Below are 21,108 nucleotides of genomic sequence, written 5' to 3'. Positions count from 1 at the left end.
CATGGTAGGTACTTGTTCCAGTGATCCTGTTTAGCATGACAATAGGTCCGTAGGTACCTCCCGATCTCTTGAATTTTACGTTCCGCCTGACCGTTAGACTGGGGATGGTACCCCGACGTCAAACTAACTGATACACCCAATAACTTAAAGAAGGACTTCCAGACGTGAGATATGAATTGGGGTCCTCGATCAGATACCAGGTCTTCTGGGATGCCGAAGTGGCGAAATATTTCTGTGAACAGGAGTTCGGCGGTTCTGAATGCTGTGGGAAGTTTGGGAAGTGCTAGTAGTTTGCAGGATTTCGAGAATCTGTCGACGACGACTAGTATGCAGGTATTGCCTTCAGATGAGGGTAGGTCAGTTATGAAATCGACAGCGATGTGAGACCAAGGTCGATTCGGTATGGGTAGAGGCATCAGTTTGCCCTCAGGCAGACGCCGAGGTACCTTGGCCATGGCGCAGGCTGTGCAACCTTGTACGTATCGTAAGACATCCTGGCTCATCCTGGGCCACCAATAGTGTTCTTGGAGTATTGTTAAGGTCTGATGGCTACCTGGATGTCCAGATCCCAGCGAAGTATGCACTGACTCCATAAGGGCTATGCGTAGTTGGGATGGAATGAAGATTTTACCCTCAGGCACCCCCGGTGGAGCAGGTTCAGACAGAGTGGCATCAGCGATGCGGTCGTCGAGATTCCAGAGAATGGGACTCATGATGAGGGTTGAAGGAAGGACGGGTTCACTACTTTTCGGAGAAGTTTCAGGTTGGAACAAGCGAGACAGAGCGTCGGCTTTGAGATTCTTGGTTCCAGGGCGAAAGGTTACAGAGAAATTGAAACGGGTGAAGAACAAAGCCCATCGGGCTTGGCGTGGGTTTAACCTCTTGGCGTCTCGAAGGTATTCCAAGTTGCGATGGTCTGTGATTACTTGGAATGGATGGTTTGCTCCTTCCAACCAATGTCTCCACTCCTCTAAAGCTAGTTTGATGGCCAACAACTCCCGATTGCCCACATCATAATTCTGTTCTGCTGGTGTTAACTTGCGAGAAAAGAAGGCACACGGTCGAAGTTGAGGAGGAGACCCCTGCCGCTGAGATAGTACAGCTCCGACACCGTTGGACGAGGCGTCGACTTCCACGATGAATGGTTTATCTGGATTCGGGTGACAGAGCATGGGAGCGGAACAGAAAGCTTTCTTTAAATTCTCGAAGGCTTCAGTGGCTTCCGGAGACCAAGTGAGATGTTTGACCTCCTTCCGTACCATGGATGTTACCGGAGCACAGGTCTTGCTATAGTCCTTGATAAAACGACGATAAAAGTTAGCAAAGCCAAGGAACCTCTGTAGTTCTTTCAAAGTCTGAGGCTGGGGCCAGTTGAGAACCGCCTTCACCTTGGCTTGATCCATGGAAATACCTTCTGGACGAATGACGTAACCCAGGAAGTGAATGGTCGTTTGGTGGAACTCACATTTCTCGAGTTTTAAATACAACTGGTGCTCACGGAGCCGTTTCAGTACTTGCTGTACATGACTTACATGTTCCTCGGGACTGGTGGAGTAGATGAGGATGTCATCGATGTATATTATGACGAACCGGTTAAGGAAATCACGGAAGATCTCATTCATGAAACCCTGGAAAACTGATGGTGAGTTGGACAGGCCGAAGGGCATGACCCGGTATTCATAGTGACCTGCGGGGGTAATGAACGCCGTCTTCCACTCATCACCCTTGCGTACACGGACCAGGTTATAGGCGCTCCGTAGATCGAGCTTTGTGAAGATTACTGCAGATCGTAGTTGTTCAAGAGCAGCAGGTACCAATGGCAGTGGATATCTGTATTTGATTGTTGAAGCATTCAGGACCCTGTAATCGATACATGGACGAAGACCACCGTCCTTCTTTCCGACAAAAAAGAAACTAGATGCGGCTGGAGACGTGGATGGTTGGATATATCCCTGACGTAACGCCTCCTTCACATATTCCTCCATGGCCTTATGTTCTGGAATGGACAGGGGATAAACCTTCCCTCGCGGTAGAGTAGCCCCAGGAAGTAATTCAATAGCGCAATCCCAAGGTCGATGTGGCGGAAGTGTGGTGGCCATTTGTTTACTGAATACGGGATGATTGGGACTGCATCAGAGACTGGACTTTCAACAGAAGTGGATCCCAGAAGCACCGGAGTGGAGGGTTTAGACGGATTCCTCTTAACTGACTGAAGGCAGTTCTCTTTACAGTATTCGCTCCATTGACATACCTCACCGGTGGACCAACGGATGACAGGAGAATGCTGATCGAGCCAAGGGCGTCCCAGCACGAGGTCTGCAGTCGAATCCTCCAACACATAAAAAGAACATTCCTCACCATGTAAGTAGCCAACAGACAGATGTACCACAGGACTATAATGCTGAATGCTACCTCTCCCCAGTGGTTTGCCCAGAATGGAAAGGATATTCACCGGGTGCACTAACCGTCGACGGCGGGCATTGAGGCGGTTGAGTAATGATGCTGAAATGAAATTCCCCGCCGCGCCGGAATCTATAAGGGCTTTTGCTGGAACAGAGTATTCACGATACTTAAGAATTACAGGGGTTAGTGTCAGATTAGAAACTGAATGAGGGAGATCGATGGTACTCACCGCCGAGCGTCTGGGGCGAACAGGACAGTCCAGGCGATAGTGATCGGCTGCTCCGCAGTAGAGGCACAGATTATTGTTGCGACGGCGAGTACGCTCAGTGGTGGTTAGATGTCCTGCACTTATCTCCATAGGCTCAGGTGCTGGGAAGTTTACAGACGGAGAGTGTGGTGAAGAGAGTTCAGAGGACGGTCTTGGGCTGCTGGCGAACGAGGATCGCTGAGGAAAAGGTGTGGAAGAACTGAGACAAGCAGTACGATGTTGTGCAATAAGGATCGATCGCTGAATTAGTTTCTCGATTCCAATCGAATCTTCATAGATGGCGAGCTGCAGACAGATATCTGAATTCAATCCACGTCGATATGCAGTCATTAAAGCGACTTCATTCCATCCACTGTTAGCGGCAATAGTGCGGAACTGCAGGGCATAGTCGGACACCGTAGAACGGCCCTGACGCAATCGTAACAGCTGATCGTGGATGGATACAGCATTAGAGGTTTGCGCGAAGACAACTTGAAAATGTTCCACAAAACAATTCAGCGATTGTAGAGCAGGTGCATTGGAATTCCATAAGGCTTGTGCCCAACTTAGTGCACGACCGGTAAGTAAAGAAACAACAAAGGCTATCTTGGCTCTTTCAGAAGTGAATTGAGGGGCGTGGATCTCCATGTAAAGTCGACACTGTAAGAGGAATCCACTGCACTCCTCTTCTCCAGAATACGATGAAGGTCGAGCCATAGGGCTGTTGGAGGTGGGTCTGAGGCTCTGTAATGTGCGACTGAGTTCAGCGAGCGTTTCTTGAAGTGTAGTGGGCGGAGTGGATGATGCCGCGGAGAGAGACGAGCGTACCGGAGCAGTCGATATGGTGGCACCCTGATCGGTCACTGCACCGGGGAGCGGGACATCAGAAGCCGATGAAGCTTGCATGGTGTGGTCCGGTCTTCTGTCACGCTTGTACTGAGAAACGAAGACACCAAGATAAAGTGACAAGGTTTATTGATCAAGCAGAAGCAACTTCGGAATACTTGAAGGCTTGTAATGTCCCATGAAGATGGAAGTCCCCAGGGATACTTGTGAAGGAGTGAGGAGGGTAGAGCTTGAGTGGATCAGCGGGATCTTACGATAGGTTATTAGAAGTGTCGATGATCCGTATGGGAGAACCCCAGGAAGGTTAACGTGCGTCACTGGAAGCCCACTTCACGGACGCTGCAGAGGAGATATAAACAGGACGTTAGGAAATGGTATAAACCACTTGAAGGAATCATAAACTTGAATCCGGATGAAGATCTCCAAGAACCAGAGAGTCAGGTAACGAAAGACGAGACCGGACACTGAATGAATGTTGACTGAGGTTATATAGCAGCGTTCATCAGGGTGAGTGAGATTAACGCGCAGGTGGTAGCGATTAGAATTCCGGGGATGACGAGCGTGACCAGGTGCGCTGAGTTGATATTGATGGAGTGGTATCATTGATGATTGAATCCGTGACATACTTAGGGTTGGGGTTTGGTTTAGGGTTAGTTGCATGTAATTATGCATAATGTATAGTTATTACTATGTAAATTCATGTAAGTTAACATGTGTAACAATGAAACTGCAAAATAAAGAGTTACCAGACGTTTGATTTAGCAAGAAACTTGACAAAAGTTCAAGTGATGAGAGTCTGCTACCAGCTGCCCTGTTATCGGTTTTCTTTTCTCTAAATACAAAGCAGCTCTGCCCATGCCTGCCATAGTGTTGATATTATAAAAAAAAACACCTGAAATGCGATTGTGACATTGATTATTGCCTAAACCTACAGTAGAAGCTTATCTGATGAAAAGAAATAGTCCCACTTGTGTAATACTGAATTACATGAAATTATTTGTGCAACTGCTTAGGCCTACAATTAATTCCCATTGTTGTTATTATTATTTTATGATCTATAATAAATCAGCTTTTATTAGGCTACTAATAAGAGCATATTTTAAATAGATTTTAAATAGATGTTAAGGGTAACCCTTTCTAAGAAAAAAAAAAAAAAAAAAAAAAAAAAAAAAAAAAAATATATATATATATATATATATATATATATATATACAGTGCAATGCATAAGTGAATACACCCATGCTAAAGTTGACTAAAAAGAGGAATAAAAAATCATATTTTGGAAATTGAACTTAATGCCTTAATTTAAAAAATTAGGAAAAATCCAACCTTTAAGGACACCAATTTTCTTTGTGAATGAATAATGTATCGTAAATAAATAAATAAATGTTCTTCCTTAAAATACATGGTGCATAAGTGAGTACACCCCTATGTTAAATTCCCATAGAGGCAGGCAGATTATTATTTTTAAGTATTTTTTTATATTTTTTTTTTAGGATACTATGCATCCTGATAAAGTTCCCTTGGCCTTTGGAATTAAAATAGCCTAACATCATCACATAGCCTTCACCATACCTAGAGATTGGCATGGGGTACTTTCCATAAGATCATCTCTCAAAGCTTTTAGGCTAACTGAAATAAAATCATGCCAATCTCTAGGTATGGTGAAGGCTATGTGATGATGTGGGGCTATTTTAATTCCAAAGGCCAAGGGAACTTTATCAGGATGCATAGTATCCTAAAAAAAAATTAAAAAAAATACTTAAAAATAAAAATCTGCCTGCCTCTATGGGAATTTAACATAGGGGTGTACTCACTTATGCACCATGTATTTTAAGGAAGAACATTTATTTATTTATGATACATTATTCATTCACAAAGAAAATTGGTGTCCTTAAAGGTTGGATTTTTCCTAATTTTTTAAATTAAGGCATTAAGTTCAATTTCCAAAATATGATTTTTTATTCCTCTTTTTAGTCAACTTTAGCATGGGTGTATTCACTTATGCATTGCACTGTATATATATATATATATATATATATATATATATATATATATATATATATATATATATAGGCTACCATTAATACGATTAAGAGCAAACATGAAAAAGGGAAAGGGGAAACCACTGAACAAAACCAGACTAACCTGTTGGTGATTCTGAGAATTAACTGCCTCAAATTATTTGCCAATACGTCAAAGCTTCTGTAAATGGCCATGTTACTACACGCCTTTGGCATTCTGGGTGTAAACCGTTGCAATCGATGTCACTCTCAGGCAGAAGTAGCACCTCTTTACAGCAACGAGGGAACAGCCTGAGACTGAGTGCACTTTCAGCATGGAGCTGTTTGTAGTCCTGTTATACGCCGGTTTGGTGAATTTTGCATCGGCTGGAATAGATGGAGAAAAGTGGACATATTCAGGCAAGTGCTCGCTTACTTTTTTCTCTTTTTTTGTGACAAATATTCACACCATCAACCGGGACATTCTAAAACGCTTAAGCGTTTTCTTATAACGGTTTTCCATGGGAGAAAAATGCTTTTAACGTGTAATTAAACGCGTTGCGTTCAATTTCTGGGCTCATCTGATTTTTTTTTATACATAGTATGGTATATAAATATATTGTGTACTGAGTTTGGTAATTTAATATCACTGTCTTAGTATTACAGTAAGCCACGTTAAGCGTTTTTCACGTTAAGCGTTTTAGAATGTCCCCCATCAACCTTACCAGTACTGATGCCCACATAAAAGATAAATATTGTCGTACAACTCAACGAATGAACTTTTCTTTCTGGGGTATTAACTATTTTTTACCAGGTAGGCTATAAAACATTTTTGCTTTTTAAAAATCTGATAACATTTGTATAGGCTAAAAGCGGTAATTTTTGGAATGCAATCTGTCAAGTAATGCCCCCCGCCCCCCCGTCGTAGCATACTATGTTTAAATGACTCACTTTTTCATACAGAAGGAGAACTGGATCAGAAGCACTGGGCAGAAAAGTTTCACGTGTGCGGCGGCATTAAACAGTCTCCCATTGACATCCAGCGGCGCAAAGTGAGTTACAATCCGCGAATGCTACAGCTCGAACTGACAGGGTATGAGGACATGTACGGCAGCTTTCTCATGAAGAACAATGGACATTCTGGTATGAATTCTTGAATTAAAAACGCCTCTTTTGAATGGGAGATTTAGGCTACTCTTTTTATTTATTTAGCCTACTTTTAAATCAGTAGGCTCTATACCACCTGCAACTGTTAGGTGATATGTTATCTACCTACACCTTAAGCTTTGTCGCCATCTCGTGTCAAAATATACTTAAGCCTATCTATTTTGTAATAACAGAGCGTCTTTGCAGTTTATGTCTGTATATAATACATGCTTCCCTCTTACTCTAATCTTCACAGGTTAGGTTAGCTTTTCATGAATATAGCCTACAATCCTGTTTGTTTTTGACAGTGGAGATTCAGCTGCCACAGACTATGATGATTACCCAGGGGTTTCCAGACCGCTACACTGCAGTCCAAATGCATCTGCACTGGGGAGGCTGGGACTTGGAGGCCAGTGGATCAGAGCACACAATGGACGGCATCCGCTACATGGCAGAAGTACATCATTCACTTAGGCCTGACACATGAACACATTAAATAACATTTGGAGATGTCCTAGTTGTAAATATAGCAGTGGTGTATTTTTAAGGCATTGTTTTCTTTAGTGACTGTTGGGCTGGGGACTTATCCATTCAAGTGCTGCTGGACATGTGCCTGAAATTTTAATATGTTGGGATCTATTTTAGACAAATATGCAGTTATCATTGTTCTAACTGAATTAGAAGTAGTATTCCTGGCTGTATTTAACTTTCTCAAGAATATTGATAAACTTTAGTATAGCAATACGGAAGGGCTCGATTGTGTAACATATATTTGAAATTCGCATTTCTCAATTTGCATTGCAGTTTCTAACACTTTTCTCTTTGACTTCTTGTGTCACAGCTCCATGTGGTCCACTACAACTCTGATAAGTACAGTAGCTTCCAAGAGGCCATAGATAAACCAGATGGTCTTGCAGTTTTAGCCTTTTTTTATGAGGTAAGATTGGCTATATATGATTTTTCATCTTGTTGGAAAGTGAATAAATGAATACATTTATTTATTCATTTATTTTGGTACAATGCTGCCATCTAATGGAAATAAGGGAAAGCAAATTATCTGCAAATAACTACAGAAAAAAAAACTAAACTAAAATGTACATTTTTGTCTGTGTGAATCCTCTTTTAAGAGCTGGGCTGTGAACCATATTACCCTACATTGCCTGAAACACACAGCTTGAGTAAAGTTAGACATCTGCGTTCTCTGAACTAAATGGGTTAATTGATCAGACCGCTGTGTGGTGGCCTACTGCCTGACATTCTGTTCCCACAAGAATAGTGTGCAGGTCACAAGCTCCCACTTCCATTAAATGGGGGAGGTCATTGTTTTAGTAACACAACTATTGGCATTCTAGTATTCTGCAATATGTAGTTCAGTTGCATGTCTTTCTCTGCAATCGCTTGGGCTTTTAATAATGATCAATAGTGTGTTCATGAAACCACTACATAATGTTTTATCTGAATGTTTACACCTGAATGGCTTAAGCAACTTCACATATACATAGTTTAATAGCAATTAACAACGTGGCACTAGTTTAATAAGTAAATAATGTTATTTTATGTACTATTTAGTTTTCAACACTATATTCAGTTTCAACTAATTGTAAAAATTGTAAAAAATATAAATATATATATTTAATATTATATTAATATTAAAGTATATTTATATATTTATAAATATAACATATATTTTGATATATTACAAATATACTTAAATATTAATAAAATATAAAAACATATATAATATTATAATTTTACACTATAATGATAACATTATATATATATATATATATATATATATATACACAATATACATTAACTGTAAACCTATCCCTCAAACCTGATTGGTTGATTGGAATGTTGTTCCAGGATCAATAAGGATGTTGATCACGTTCAACACACACACACACATATATATATATATATATATATAAAATCAAATATAGTGTTTTGCATGTAGCGATATATTTGATATATGGATACTTTGTGTTTAGGATGGGCATTTTGAGAACACGTACTACAGTGATTTTATTGCAAACCTGGCAAACATCAAGTATGCAGGTAATGCAAAACATTTTGGATGAGCATCTAAAAAAAAAAGTAAATTTTATGTGACTCATGCGTCTTGTCTATGCACTTCTTTTCGATATTTTTTTCTCTTGCTCTTTGCAGGTCAGGCCATGAATATCACTAACTTGAATGTACGCTCCATGCTCCCAGAGAACCTCAGTCACTTTTTCAGATATGAGGGCTCTCTCACCACACCGCCGTGCCACGAGAGCATTCTGTGGACAGTATTTGAAACGCCTATCACCCTCTCTCACAATCAGGTGCCTTAAAAAGTTCACATGAAATAGTTTTCGATCTTTTTAGCTGTTTCCTTAACTTTTAATGCGATGACCTTCAGATCAGGAAATTGGAGAGCACATTAATGGACCATGAAAATAAGACCCTGTGGAATGACTACCGCATGGCCCAGCCTCTGAATAACAGAGTTGTGGAGTCCTCTTTCCTCCCCCGCCTGGGCAAAGGAGGTTAGGGCAGAGCTTCATCCTTTCCAGCAGTTAGGAAAAATCTCTTTGTTAGGTCTGCAGTGCCTGAGTATGTTCTCTCTCTCTTCTTTGGTTTCTTGCAGGATTTTGCCGTCAAGAGGAGATTGAGTCTAAGCTTAAAAGGATTGAGAGCCTTATTGTGTCACTGGACAAAAAAACGGTTCCAGGTATAATTTTTCATGAGAAATGTCAAGATTACAGGTAATCTTAAAGGGATAGTCCACCAAAAAATAAAAATAAATCTTCATGTCTTTCAAAACTAATATGACATTCTTTCTTCAGTGAAACAAAAAAGGAGTGATTTGTTGCAGAATGTACAAGCTGCTCTTTTACATACAATGAAAGTGAATGGTGACCAAAGCTGTCAAGCAGCGAATAACGACTTAAATTTGTGTGACTGTTCCTCACACAAATCTACCATATGGCTATAAAAGCTGTGTTATTTTAGTATTATTTATATACTATTTTATATTTTCCGTTTTCAGATTACTAAAATTTAGTGCTGTTGTCATTTTTATTATTATTTAAATATATATATATATATTTCTATTTCAGTTTTAGCTTTAATAATCATAGTATCATAGTTGGTTCAGGTAGCTGAAGGGGCAACATTTTAATTTGAGTTTTTTAGGTTTAAGTTTTTCAAATAAACAATTTTTAAATCGTTTTTATAGTTTTAATAAATAACAACACTTTTCAGAATACTTGGAATATATAGTATGAGTCGTGGACTACTTTTATGATGCTTTTATATTTCATCCTTTTTGGATCTTGACAGCCCCTGATCACCGTCCACTTTCATTGCATGAAACATATTCAGATATTCTGCAAAAACCTGTTTCATGGAAGATTGAAAGTCATACAGGTTTGCAATGACACAAGTGAGTAAATAATGACAGAATTTTCATTTTTGGGGGAACTGTCCCTTTAAATGTGATGTGTGTGGTTCTCAATATACATTAATCATCTGTTTCTGAGTTAAAATGAGCTTTGTCATTGATATTTGGTGTATCCTTTTCAAGGACCTTCATCTACACGTACAGGTGAGTGTTTTTCGCAATGGGTGCAACTGTATTAGAACCAGTAGATATTCAATTATACCATGATAACAAATGTAACCAAGTGAGATTTCAAATTGATCAACTTGCGAAGTTACGTTACCTTTTCTTCTCAAGGCCAGCAACCTCTATCACCACTGGTCCTGTACTTCCCAACAAAGAATTTGGTGAGCTACGCCATGGTGAACTTATCCCATCCCATGAACCTCCAATCCTTCACAGCCTGCATGAACGTCCGTATACCACCCATACAAGACCTCACTGTGCTGTCTTACTCCACTTTACATGACAATGAGCTCATGATCACTTTGGGCTCTGAAGTGGGACTCTGGATCGGAGATGAGTTTGTTAATTTACCATTTGAACGTCAATCCCATGACTGGACAAACTACTGCTTTACCTGGGCGTCACATAACGGAGGGGCTGAACTGTGGGTGAACGGACTGGTCGGGGAAGAACGCTACATTCGGAGAGGGTACACCATTGCAGCTGGAGGAAACCTCATTCTGGGAAAGGACCAGGATGGCTATTTGGGGATCTCAGAGACCGATGCTTTTGTAGGCTACATGACCGATGTAAATGTATGGGATTATGTGCTGACTGCGGCAGACATTGGTGAGCAAATGTTGTGTGATAATGGCAAGGTGAAAGGGAATGTCCTGAGCTGGGGAATCACTCAGCTCAGTCTATATGGAGGAGTTCAGCTGCAGGCTGAGCAGGTTTGCCACTGAGTGAGAGAAAGAAAGAAAGAAAAAAAGTGCCACAGGCTCAGAACTTTTTTAAACGAATGTCAATATCAGCACTATTAGCTCTGCCAACTTGACTGTATACTCTCTCCCAGGGGAATAACGGCAATTTAAAGGGACAGTTCACCCAAAAATGAAAATTCTGTCTCACCCTAAAGTTGTTCCAAACCTGTATGAATTACTTCTGCTGAACACAAAAGAAGATATTTTGAAGAATATGGGTAATCATTGGTAAACAGTTAACTGGCCCCAAATAGTAGGCTATGGGGGTAAAAGACTATGGATGTCAATAGGGCCCATCAACTCTTTTGTTACCGACATTCTTCAAAATATCTTCTTTTGTGTTCAGCAGAAGAAAGAAATTCATACAGGTTTGAAACAACTTTAGGGTGAGACAGAATTTTCATTTTTGGGTGAACTGTCCCTTTAAAGCTGAAAGATATATTCTATTCTATTCACTATATTCTATTCAGTATTTTAGATAAAAGCATTTCAATGTATTTTTACACAATTGAATAATGTGAATCATATCTGAAGAATTTCAATGAACAACATTTGCATTCTTAACATTGTGTTTTATAAAAACAGAATGTTTTATACACAATAAATGGTCAAATGAAATCTATATGTCTGAATCTATTTCAAAATATGTTCAGATTTATTCAAAATATGTCCATATTTATACAAAGTGCACTTACAATAACTTTGAATATCAATGAAGAGCATGTTTCTAATTTCTGAAATAAAATTAGGAAAAAAAATCTGTTTTTATTATATTCCTTAGAAAAGGAAAAAAAGCAGTGAAGTCATATGATGCAATGAACGTGCAGAAACAGAGGGAAAATAAATAAATAAAACTGATAATTATATTATAGAGGATTCCTGCAGACCCTCAAGGTTTATATGTATAAAAGATCAGATCATTTGACCTTTATGACATGCAAGGTTAGTTCAGACCTTAAAAAATGCAAGACTTTTTACCATAAATGTAAAAACATTTGTTATATATTACTTTTTGTCTACTTCATGGTTACATCACATTATTCCATTTGAACTTTTATTGAAATTGGTATAAATATTTTACAAAAATATGAAAAAACAATTTGAATACAAAGAGAACATTTCTAAGAATTTGGTGCATTTTAACCCTGATTTTTAATAAAAGATACATTTCTTTCTTGATCATTCTTATTTGTCATTAACACAAATACGGAGTGCAATGAAAAGGCACAATATTACTTTTTAGTGTTTCAATACAGGACCTGTTTTTGAGTTCAAAAATCCAGGCATGAGACACTGAAAAGTAAAAGTGTGTCAAAACAATTTCAAAGCATTGCAGACGAACGCAAGAGCGTGTCCTGTGTGATTGACCCCCTACCCATTCAGAAAAATGAGCTTTTCATTTCCTGTCCGCTGCTTTCCCCTTCCGTCTCTTTGATCTCAGAGTCTTTACCCTCCAACACAATTCCCACCTTGTTTCTCTTAGCAAAAAGCTGGCTGGTCTCCAGAAAGGTCTTGTTTTTGGTCTCTGGAATGACTATCCAGATGTAGATAAGTGTGGCGAGACAGATGCAAGCAAAAATGATGAAGCTGTACGCACCCAGGCCTTTCTGTAGACGCAAATAAGGAATACATTTTTTTTTTTGTTATTTGATGATCCACAAGTTTCATAACGGTAATTTAGGATTTGATTAATAAGTTAACAACTTGGTGCAATCAATTGGTGCAATACTGTGAATGTTTGTTAGTGTTGCATTTGACCTCTGACCTCCAGAAAAGGGAAGATCAGGCCGACAGTGAAGTTTGAGAGCCAGTGAACCGAGCCGCCCACCATAAAGGCTGCTGGTCTAGAAGATTGCCGGAACATCTCTGTGGTGATCACAGTAGGAATAGGACCTGCGAAGGGATGCAGCAAAAGCTGTCAAAACTAGACGTTCTATCGTCAAACACTTCATCTTTCTAAAGGCAGCGAGAAAAGAGATTGCTTGAAGCACTTTGCTGCGTTTACAATCTGTTTTACAGCCACTTTAAAGCACTTCTCTTACATTCACTCCAGGGTTTTAATGTAAAATCCAAGAAACTGCAGCATAAATATATTGCCATTCACCACCAAGGAATACAATAAAATGAAAGGGAGGGAGTGAATTTACTGAGATGCAGCGAGCCCCCTTTGCATCTGCAATATGCCCCGACGGGATTGGCGTGAACTCACTTGGGCCAATAGCATGTCCGATGACGTAAACAATGACACAGACGATGCTGATATAGGGTATCCAGTCCATAGTATTCTGTGGGTGGAATGTGCAGCAGTTATTCAACCACATTTATAGCCTTGCATTTCACATAGACCCAAGAGGCAAATTTGTCAGGCCAGCACATTCATGGCTCTAAAATTAAAATCTCTGTTGGGACTGAGCTTTTACAGCCATCTGTCTATAAACAAGAATTTATTACAATCATAATAGGCCACATAAGGAAACTCACTAATTCAGTTAAAGGGAATTTGATTGGTCATAAAAATGAGCCTATCTGAACCCTTTGCACTTGTATTTGGGGTGGACTGAAATTAAAATTCTGATCGATACAGATAATATGCAATGGACAATATCCAATAAAAGACCTACATTAAAATATTACTATTAAATTATTTAGACAATACGGTTTTAAGTTTAAATATATTTTAATATTAAAATATTATGTCTAAATAATATTAAAATATTTAACTATTTAAACAATAACATTTTAATTTTATTTATATATTAATATTAAAATATTATGTCTAAGTAATGTCATAATATGATTAAAATATTACTTGGACATTAATTAGACAATAACATTTTAATTTTATTTATATTTTAACATTAAAATATTATGTCAAAATAATGTCAATAATTTAAAAATATTACTGACATCATTTAGACAATGATATTTAAATTTTAATTCTATTTTAATATTAAAATATTATGTCTAAATAATGTCATAACAATATTCAAATATAACTCTGACATTATTTACGCAATAATATTTTAATATTTTTATCATTTTGTCTAAATAAAAAAAACTAAAATCTTACAAATTTTAAACACATCACAACATTACAATGTACAGTATGAAAAATCTAAATTCATTTTGATATTTGCTAAAAATTACATTTAGAGCATTATTTTGTAATTACCTTTAATCTTTAATCTAAATGTAAAATCAGGGCAGGACAAACACAGAGCACGCAGTCATGCACAATTAAATATACAATACTGGCATATATATATATATATATATATATATATGTATGTATATATATATATATATATATATATATATATATATATATATATATACAATTTAGTTTCTAAAAATGCCTAATATTGGCCGATAAATCATGCATACCTAGTTTGTATTGGAGTAAGTACAGCATTGTTATACCTGGAAGTAGAGCGCTATGGTCAGGACAACACAGGCTGCACAGCAGATGCCAAAGCCGATCAGTAACAACAACCTTCTGCCAGATTTCTCCACTATGAACACCTACAGAAAATCACATTTTTTTACACGTTTCTTTTTTATGTAAATGAGGGGTATCAAGAGGGGGTATCAAATTATGAAGAGCACCAAAAGTGGCTTACAGCTGCTATTGTCATGAAGACATTAACAGCTCCTGTTCCGAGTGTCACATACTGAACGTGATCTTCCCTCACTCCTGCTGAGCTATAGATTCTGTCAGCATAGTAATAAATCTGAAGATGGGGTTAAAGTTAGGATTTAGTTAAGCAAAACATATTTGAAATATATGCTTAAAAATGATTATCTGTGTGCTGTTTCAAAGCGGTGCTTACGGCATTAACTCCTGACAGTTGTTGACCCATGTTCATGAAGATTACAGACAGCAGCTGCCAGCGCAGTGAGCGGAAGGTGAAGAGGTTGAGCAGAGAGAGTCGACCTTCTGCTTGCTCTGACTGATCCTCAACTTGCATCTCACACAGCTCCTCATCCACATCCTCCCAGCCCCGCAGCCGCTGCAGGTCTAAAACACAGCACAACATATCAGAGTGTTCGTTTAAGCAGTATCACACGAGCAATAATGGAATATCAACACTGCTTTGTTGATATTCAGACCAACAGCACGGTCGCTAGTGAGATATTGCTTTTACTACAGTTCAGTGAACAAGAGGTTAATATTGAGTAAGTTTTGTCAGTTACAGTGTGGAAAATAAGTATTTGAACACCCTGCTATTTTTCAAGTTCTCCCACTTGGAAATCATGGAGGGGTCTGAAATTGTCATCGTGCATGTCCACTGTGAGAGACATAATCTAAAAAAAAAAAATCCAGAAATCACAATATATAATTTTTTAACTATTTATTTGTATGATACAGCTGCAAATAAGTATTTGAACACCTGTCTATCAGCTAGAATTCTGCCCCTCAAAGACCTGTTAGTCTGCCTTTAAAATGTCCACCTCCACTCCATTTATTATCCTAAATTAGATGCACCTGTTTGAGGTCATTAGCTGCATAAAGACACCTGTCCACCCCATACAATCAGTAAGAATCCAACTACTAACATGGCCAAGACCAAAGAGCTGTCCAAAGACACTAGAATCAAAATTGTACACCTCCACAAGGCTGGAAAGGGCTACGGGGAAATTGCCAAGCAGCTTGGTGAAAAAAGGTCCACTGTTGGAGCAATCATTAGAAAATGGAAGAAGCTAAACAATGACTGTCAATCTCCCTCGGACTGGGGCTCCATGCAAGATCTCACCTCGTGGGGTCTCAATGATCCTAAGAAAGGTGAGAAATCAGCCCAGAACTACACGGGAGGAGCTGGTCAATGACCTGAAAAGAGCTGGGACCACCGTTTCCAAGGTTACTGTTGGTAATACACTAAGACGTCATGGTTTGAAATCATGCATGGCACGGAAGGTTCCCCTGCTTAAACCAGCACATGTCAAGGCCCGTCTTGAGTTTGCCAATGACCATTTGGATGATCCAGAGGAGTCATGGGAGAAAGTCATGTGGTCAGATGAGACCAAAATAGAACTTTTTGGTCATAATTCCACTAAACGTGTTTGGAGGAAGAAGAATGATGAGTACCATCCCAAGAACACCATCCCTACTGTGAAGCATGGGGGTGGTAGCATCATGCTTTGGGGGTGTTTTTCTGCACATGGGACAGGGCGACTGCACTGTATTAAGGAGAGGATGACCGGGGCCATGTATTGCGAGATTTTGGGGAACAACCTCCTTCCCTCAGTTAGAGCATTGAAGATGGGTCGAGGCTGGGTCTTCCAACATGACAATGACCCGAAGCACACAGCCAGGATAACCAAGGAGTGGCTCTGTAAGAAGCATATCAAGGTTCTGGCGTGGCCTAGCCAGTCTCCAGACCTAAACCCAATAGAGAATCTTTGGAGGGAGCTCAAACTCCGTGTTTCTCAGCGACAGCCCAGAAACCTGACTGATCTAGAGAAGATCTGTGTGGAGGAGTGGGCCAAAATCCCTCCTGCAGTGTGTGCAAACCTGGTGAAAAACTACAGGAAACGTTTGACCTCTTTAATTGCAAACAAAGGCTACTGTACCAAATATTAACATTGATTTTCTCAGGTGTTCAAATACTTATTTGCAGCTGTATCATACAAATAAATAGTTAAAAAATCATACATTGTGATTTCTGGATTTTTTTTTTAGATTATGTCTCTCACAGTGGACATGCACCTACGATGACAATTTCAGACCCCTCCATGATTTCCAAGTGGGAGAACTTGCAAAATAGCAGGGTGTTCAAATACTTATTTTCCTCACTGTACGTGGTCTATTTTTGCTCTGACAACAAAATCTAAAATCTAAACTAAGCTGAAGCAGAATGAGCCATTGCGTCTCTGAGTTACATTATTGGTGTTGCGTCCTTATTGAATCAGTGTTTTTGAATGTATAGGTTAAATAAATGTGAATGATAATAATGCATTCATAAAGAAAGTCACTTGCTTAGTTCATAAAGAATCAGTGTTTTTGAATGAATCGGTTGGATAAATGTGAATGATTCAATGACGCACTCATTAAACCAGTCAATTGTTTAGTTCTTGAATGAATCAGTGTTTTTGAACGAATCTGTTGAACTAATGTTAATGATAATGATGCACTCATAAAGCCAATCACTTGTTTCCTTCCTCGATGATTCAGTGTTTTTAAATTAATCTGATGAATGAATGTGAATGATTAAATCATTAAATTACCTCATAAAGACAGCTTCTTGCTTTGTTCCTGAATGACACTGATTGTTTTTGAATGAATCGGTTGAATGAATTTGAATGATTCAATGACGTTCTCCTAAAGACAGCCACTTGCTTTGTTCCTGAATGAATTAGTGTTTTTAAAAAGAATCGATTGAATGAATGTGAATGATTCAATGGTCTGTGTATAAAGCATATTCTAACATTACCGAAACACTAAAACTCAGAATAGTATGGGATGACATTGATGTAGCCATTTACAGCAATCAAATAATATTTTAAAAATAATACCAAAAACAAATGATCAGAAAGTGTCTGCCTGTATTCACACTAACTATATATACAGTAAATATATATAGAAAAAAAGGACAAAAAATATTTTTGCAGGGTCCACAAGACCTTGAGGTGTAACAAGGAACAAACAAGTTGAGTGTCATAACAAATAAACTTGATAAAGCCAGCCCTACTCCATCATAAAACCTCTGCAATCTTGATGAGTTCATCGTTGGTGCACATCCCGCTGTGAAACGGACATTTTCTTTGTGTGCTCTGACATGGGAGACCAAAATAACTCCTTCTGTACCTTTCTTGGCAGTTTTTTCATCCCCCTTCTGTATGAGCATGTAGCGTGGACTCTCGGGAAAGAAAGGCAGAAGCAGCAGCTGAATGGCAGCTGGAATCCCTGTGAGACCCAACATGATGGGCCAGCCTAAAGAGAGAACATTACACATCACCATGAGCAGCAGGGGCACTCTTTTTCCAACTGCACTCAGAAACAGCACAGCAATAGTGGCAATTTTTGCACTGTATAGTCCGAAGAAAAAAAAATCAGCAAACATCCCATGCACACTGCATTACCTTCTTTATTTCCTAGGATATTGCGAATGCCGAACACTTGGGCGACAAGGATGCCAACGGTGATGAAAAGCTGTGGCACTATCCCAATGGCCCCCCTGTAACTCTTGGGAGCGATCTCTCCCAAATACATAGGCACCACATTGGAGGACAGGCCTGGAGAACACGGTCACACACTGTCATGCTAACACATACAGTATAGCTGAAGGTATACTGACAGGTGGAATATTCTTCTGACCTGCACAAATGCCCACTAAAAAGCGTGCAACAATGATGATCTCAAATGACCCCGCCACTTCACTCACACCCATCATTATAGCAGGAACAATAGAGAAGATGTTGTTGAACAGGAGTGTGCCTTTTCTGTAAGCAAACAACCTCAGTTAGGGCGAATGATGATTGGGATTCAATGCAATTTATTGTCAAAAACAACTCATTTCTTTTTACAACCTCAATTACCTTCCGAATTTGTTCACCAATGGGCCTACCATGAGAGATCCGAAAAACCCACCCAGTGGGTACATGGACACAGTAACGGACCACAGGAGGGTCAGGAGACTGTCTGACATTGGACCATAACGATTCTCATATATTTGGGTGTAGAAAAGCTGCATCGCCTTTTATCAGAATATCCGAGTAAAGTTCAGCAGAGGTGAATGTTTAAATATGCAATAACTATAATATAATATAATATAATATAATATAATATAATATAATATAATATAATATAATATAATATAATATAATATAATATAATATAATATAATATAATCAGTCAGTACCGGGGCAGGTGAGTTGATCACAGCCACATTGTATCCATACTGAAAAGATGAACCAAACCCGGCAATCAAAGAAGCTGCAGCCAGGATCAGCGTCACCCTCTGCAAATTTGCATGAAGTTCAAAAATATGTAAATGCTACCAAAATTCTAGTTTAAACATTCATTTTAAGTCATGGAAGCTTCTGCACCATATTGGAAGACAAACAATTCAATTAATTGTTGTCTGTTTGTTAGCTATTCAAAATGGGAGTATCGTAACGTAAAACAAGTGCTTTAATTTTATTTGGTGCAGAAATATAATATTTAGTAAAAAAGTACTCACCCCCTTCCTCTCATATCTCTCCATGTTCATCTCTTCCTTCACGCTTTAAATCTACAGTATGTTTAGAAAGAACACCAGCGAAAAGAAATCACTGCTGTTTCTGTCTTTGTACTTTGGACATTGGAGCCAACCCTGAAAACCAAGGTGAAAGTTGTTTAGTATTAAAACAACAGATATAAGAGATAAAAGTAAACTGGCTACATTCCTATCTGCACCTGTAAAGGAAACCGCATGAAATTAATTATGTAATTTATTGGAATGCTAGTACTGTTCATGTATAATGTAAATTAGACTCCAATTAAAACTTTTATTTAAAATTTAAAATTATAGGGTATTTGAGAGTAGTTTGTCTGCTTTCTTTAGAATTTAGAAGACTAAAAAAGAAAACCATATAATATCTTTGGAGAACATTTGCACCCCTTATAGGTGAAAACTGTTTCTGCAAGTGTACATGACAAGTAGTTTTTGCCTTTACTCAAAATATGTAACTCACACATTCCCATGCCATGTAAAATAAAAACAGGTAAATTATAATTTTTTATATTTAACATGAATTATGATAGATTCTCATAAATAAAGATGAAAATCCTTTGAAGATTAATCCGAAACGAATGTGTTTTCAGGTCTCACTGCTGGTTGTCCTCCAAAAGACCCCCATACTCGATTCAGGACTTCATGCACAACCTGCAAATTAGCATATTTTAATTAAGACCCTATTGATAATTACGATCTCTGGTTTACACCCGAGTTAAGAAAATAATGGTAAATCTCTGTGCTTAAAAATGAATACCTTCACTTATCAGAACAAATTCTGGAGTTAGTAATTGAATAATTACTCAATGTCAGGTGCTAAAGAAAAAACATTATAGTCAGGAATAAAAGGATTTCCATAACACTTCGAAAAGGAATATTCATATATAATTCTCTCAGTCCCACTACGGCTGAGTTGATCAAATAATGCAGAATTCTATGTGCCAAATGAATGTGGTATTTTTGCTCAGCATTTTTTATCAGAGTAACAGGGTCTTAAACCGATTAAAGTCTGAAGAAGTCCAATCTCTAAATGTCCTTCCCAGCAAAGGTCTGGACAATCATAACTTTCACTATTTCAGGAGACAATATCTTCTATTGCTATGCAATTAAATAGACAATGTGCAATTCAGGAATATTTATTGAACATTTCTAGGTTGGTAGCAATAGTATACAATTATAAATCCTAAATACAGAAGGTGAAATAGATTAAATAGACTGACAAAGTTAAATAAAAGACTATCAAGACCAATATACAGTGTAAAATTGAAAATGCAACACTAACAATTTCCTTCTAGGTAGTAGGCCTTTTTTTATTGCACTGAATGTATATGCACAGCATATTTAGGCTATTTATATCATTATTTTACATGAATACACAATTTAAATTAAAACAAACATCTAAAACATGATATTTCAGTTTTATTATTTTGTTTTATTATCGTCTCCAAACAGCACAGAATCAGTGATAAACTTACTTTGGCACCAGTGTTGGGGAAGATACTTTAAAAATGCAGCTTTCCAAGCTAACAAGCTAACAACTCACTGATTCTTGAGAGTCAGGACAAAACATGTCCCACATAGAAAAGTCTAATTTATAGCAAAAATTAAGGAATTCATCATGATTGACATACTTACAAAGTTAAATCTAAAGGAATTTTATATACCTATCTAATTTTTAGAATAAACTTTTTTATCTTTTTGGGGAAAATTTGTTTAAATGTATGGTCTGTGGTTAGAAGGTCCATGTTATTGCACTTGTCCTCAGCAAGAGGTCACAATATTAACCATCCCAAAAAACTTTAAAAAAGCTCTACAATTGTGAAAACATATATTAAATAAAAAATAAGGGGTATAAATATAAAAAACAATGCATGAAGTGAACATCAAACAATAT

General features: G+C 38.1%; 2 protein-coding genes across 2 annotated transcripts; one reads left to right on the top strand and one right to left on the bottom strand.

Moving 5' to 3' along the window:
- The first annotated feature begins 5,689 nt into the window (after nt 1–5,689).
- ca6 (carbonic anhydrase VI) lies at nt 5,690–11,619 on the top strand. Its single transcript, XM_084099159.1, has 10 exons — nt 5,690–5,919; nt 6,463–6,642; nt 6,954–7,102; nt 7,487–7,582; nt 8,637–8,703; nt 8,815–8,972; nt 9,050–9,176; nt 9,278–9,361; nt 10,217–10,237; nt 10,370–11,619. The coding sequence occupies exons 1-10, from the start codon at nt 5,835–5,837 to the stop codon at nt 10,981–10,983; spliced, it is 1,581 nt and encodes a 526-aa protein (XP_083955285.1). The 5' UTR covers nt 5,690–5,834; the 3' UTR covers nt 10,984–11,619.
- Nucleotides 11,620–11,771: 152 nt separating this feature from the next.
- Nucleotides 11,772–19,303, bottom strand: slc2a5 (solute carrier family 2 member 5). The gene is made up of 12 exons (XM_084099166.1): nt 19,182–19,303; nt 18,861–18,959; nt 18,538–18,695; nt 18,317–18,441; nt 18,082–18,234; nt 17,807–17,932; nt 14,832–15,019; nt 14,622–14,732; nt 14,422–14,523; nt 13,211–13,286; nt 12,767–12,894; nt 11,772–12,608 (listed from the first exon to the last, which is right to left on the bottom strand). The coding sequence occupies exons 1-12, from the start codon at nt 19,209–19,211 to the stop codon at nt 12,381–12,383; spliced, it is 1,524 nt and encodes a 507-aa protein (XP_083955292.1). The 5' UTR covers nt 19,212–19,303; the 3' UTR covers nt 11,772–12,380.
- Nucleotides 19,304–21,108: the final 1,805 nt, after the last annotated feature.

This window comes from Abramis brama (genome assembly GCF_963993115.1).
Source record: "Abramis brama genome assembly, chromosome: 22".
Taxonomy (NCBI): domain Eukaryota; kingdom Metazoa; phylum Chordata; class Actinopteri; order Cypriniformes; family Leuciscidae; genus Abramis; species Abramis brama.
Note: the sequence above shows the minus strand (reverse complement) of the source record. Positions and strands in the feature narration are given on the sequence as shown.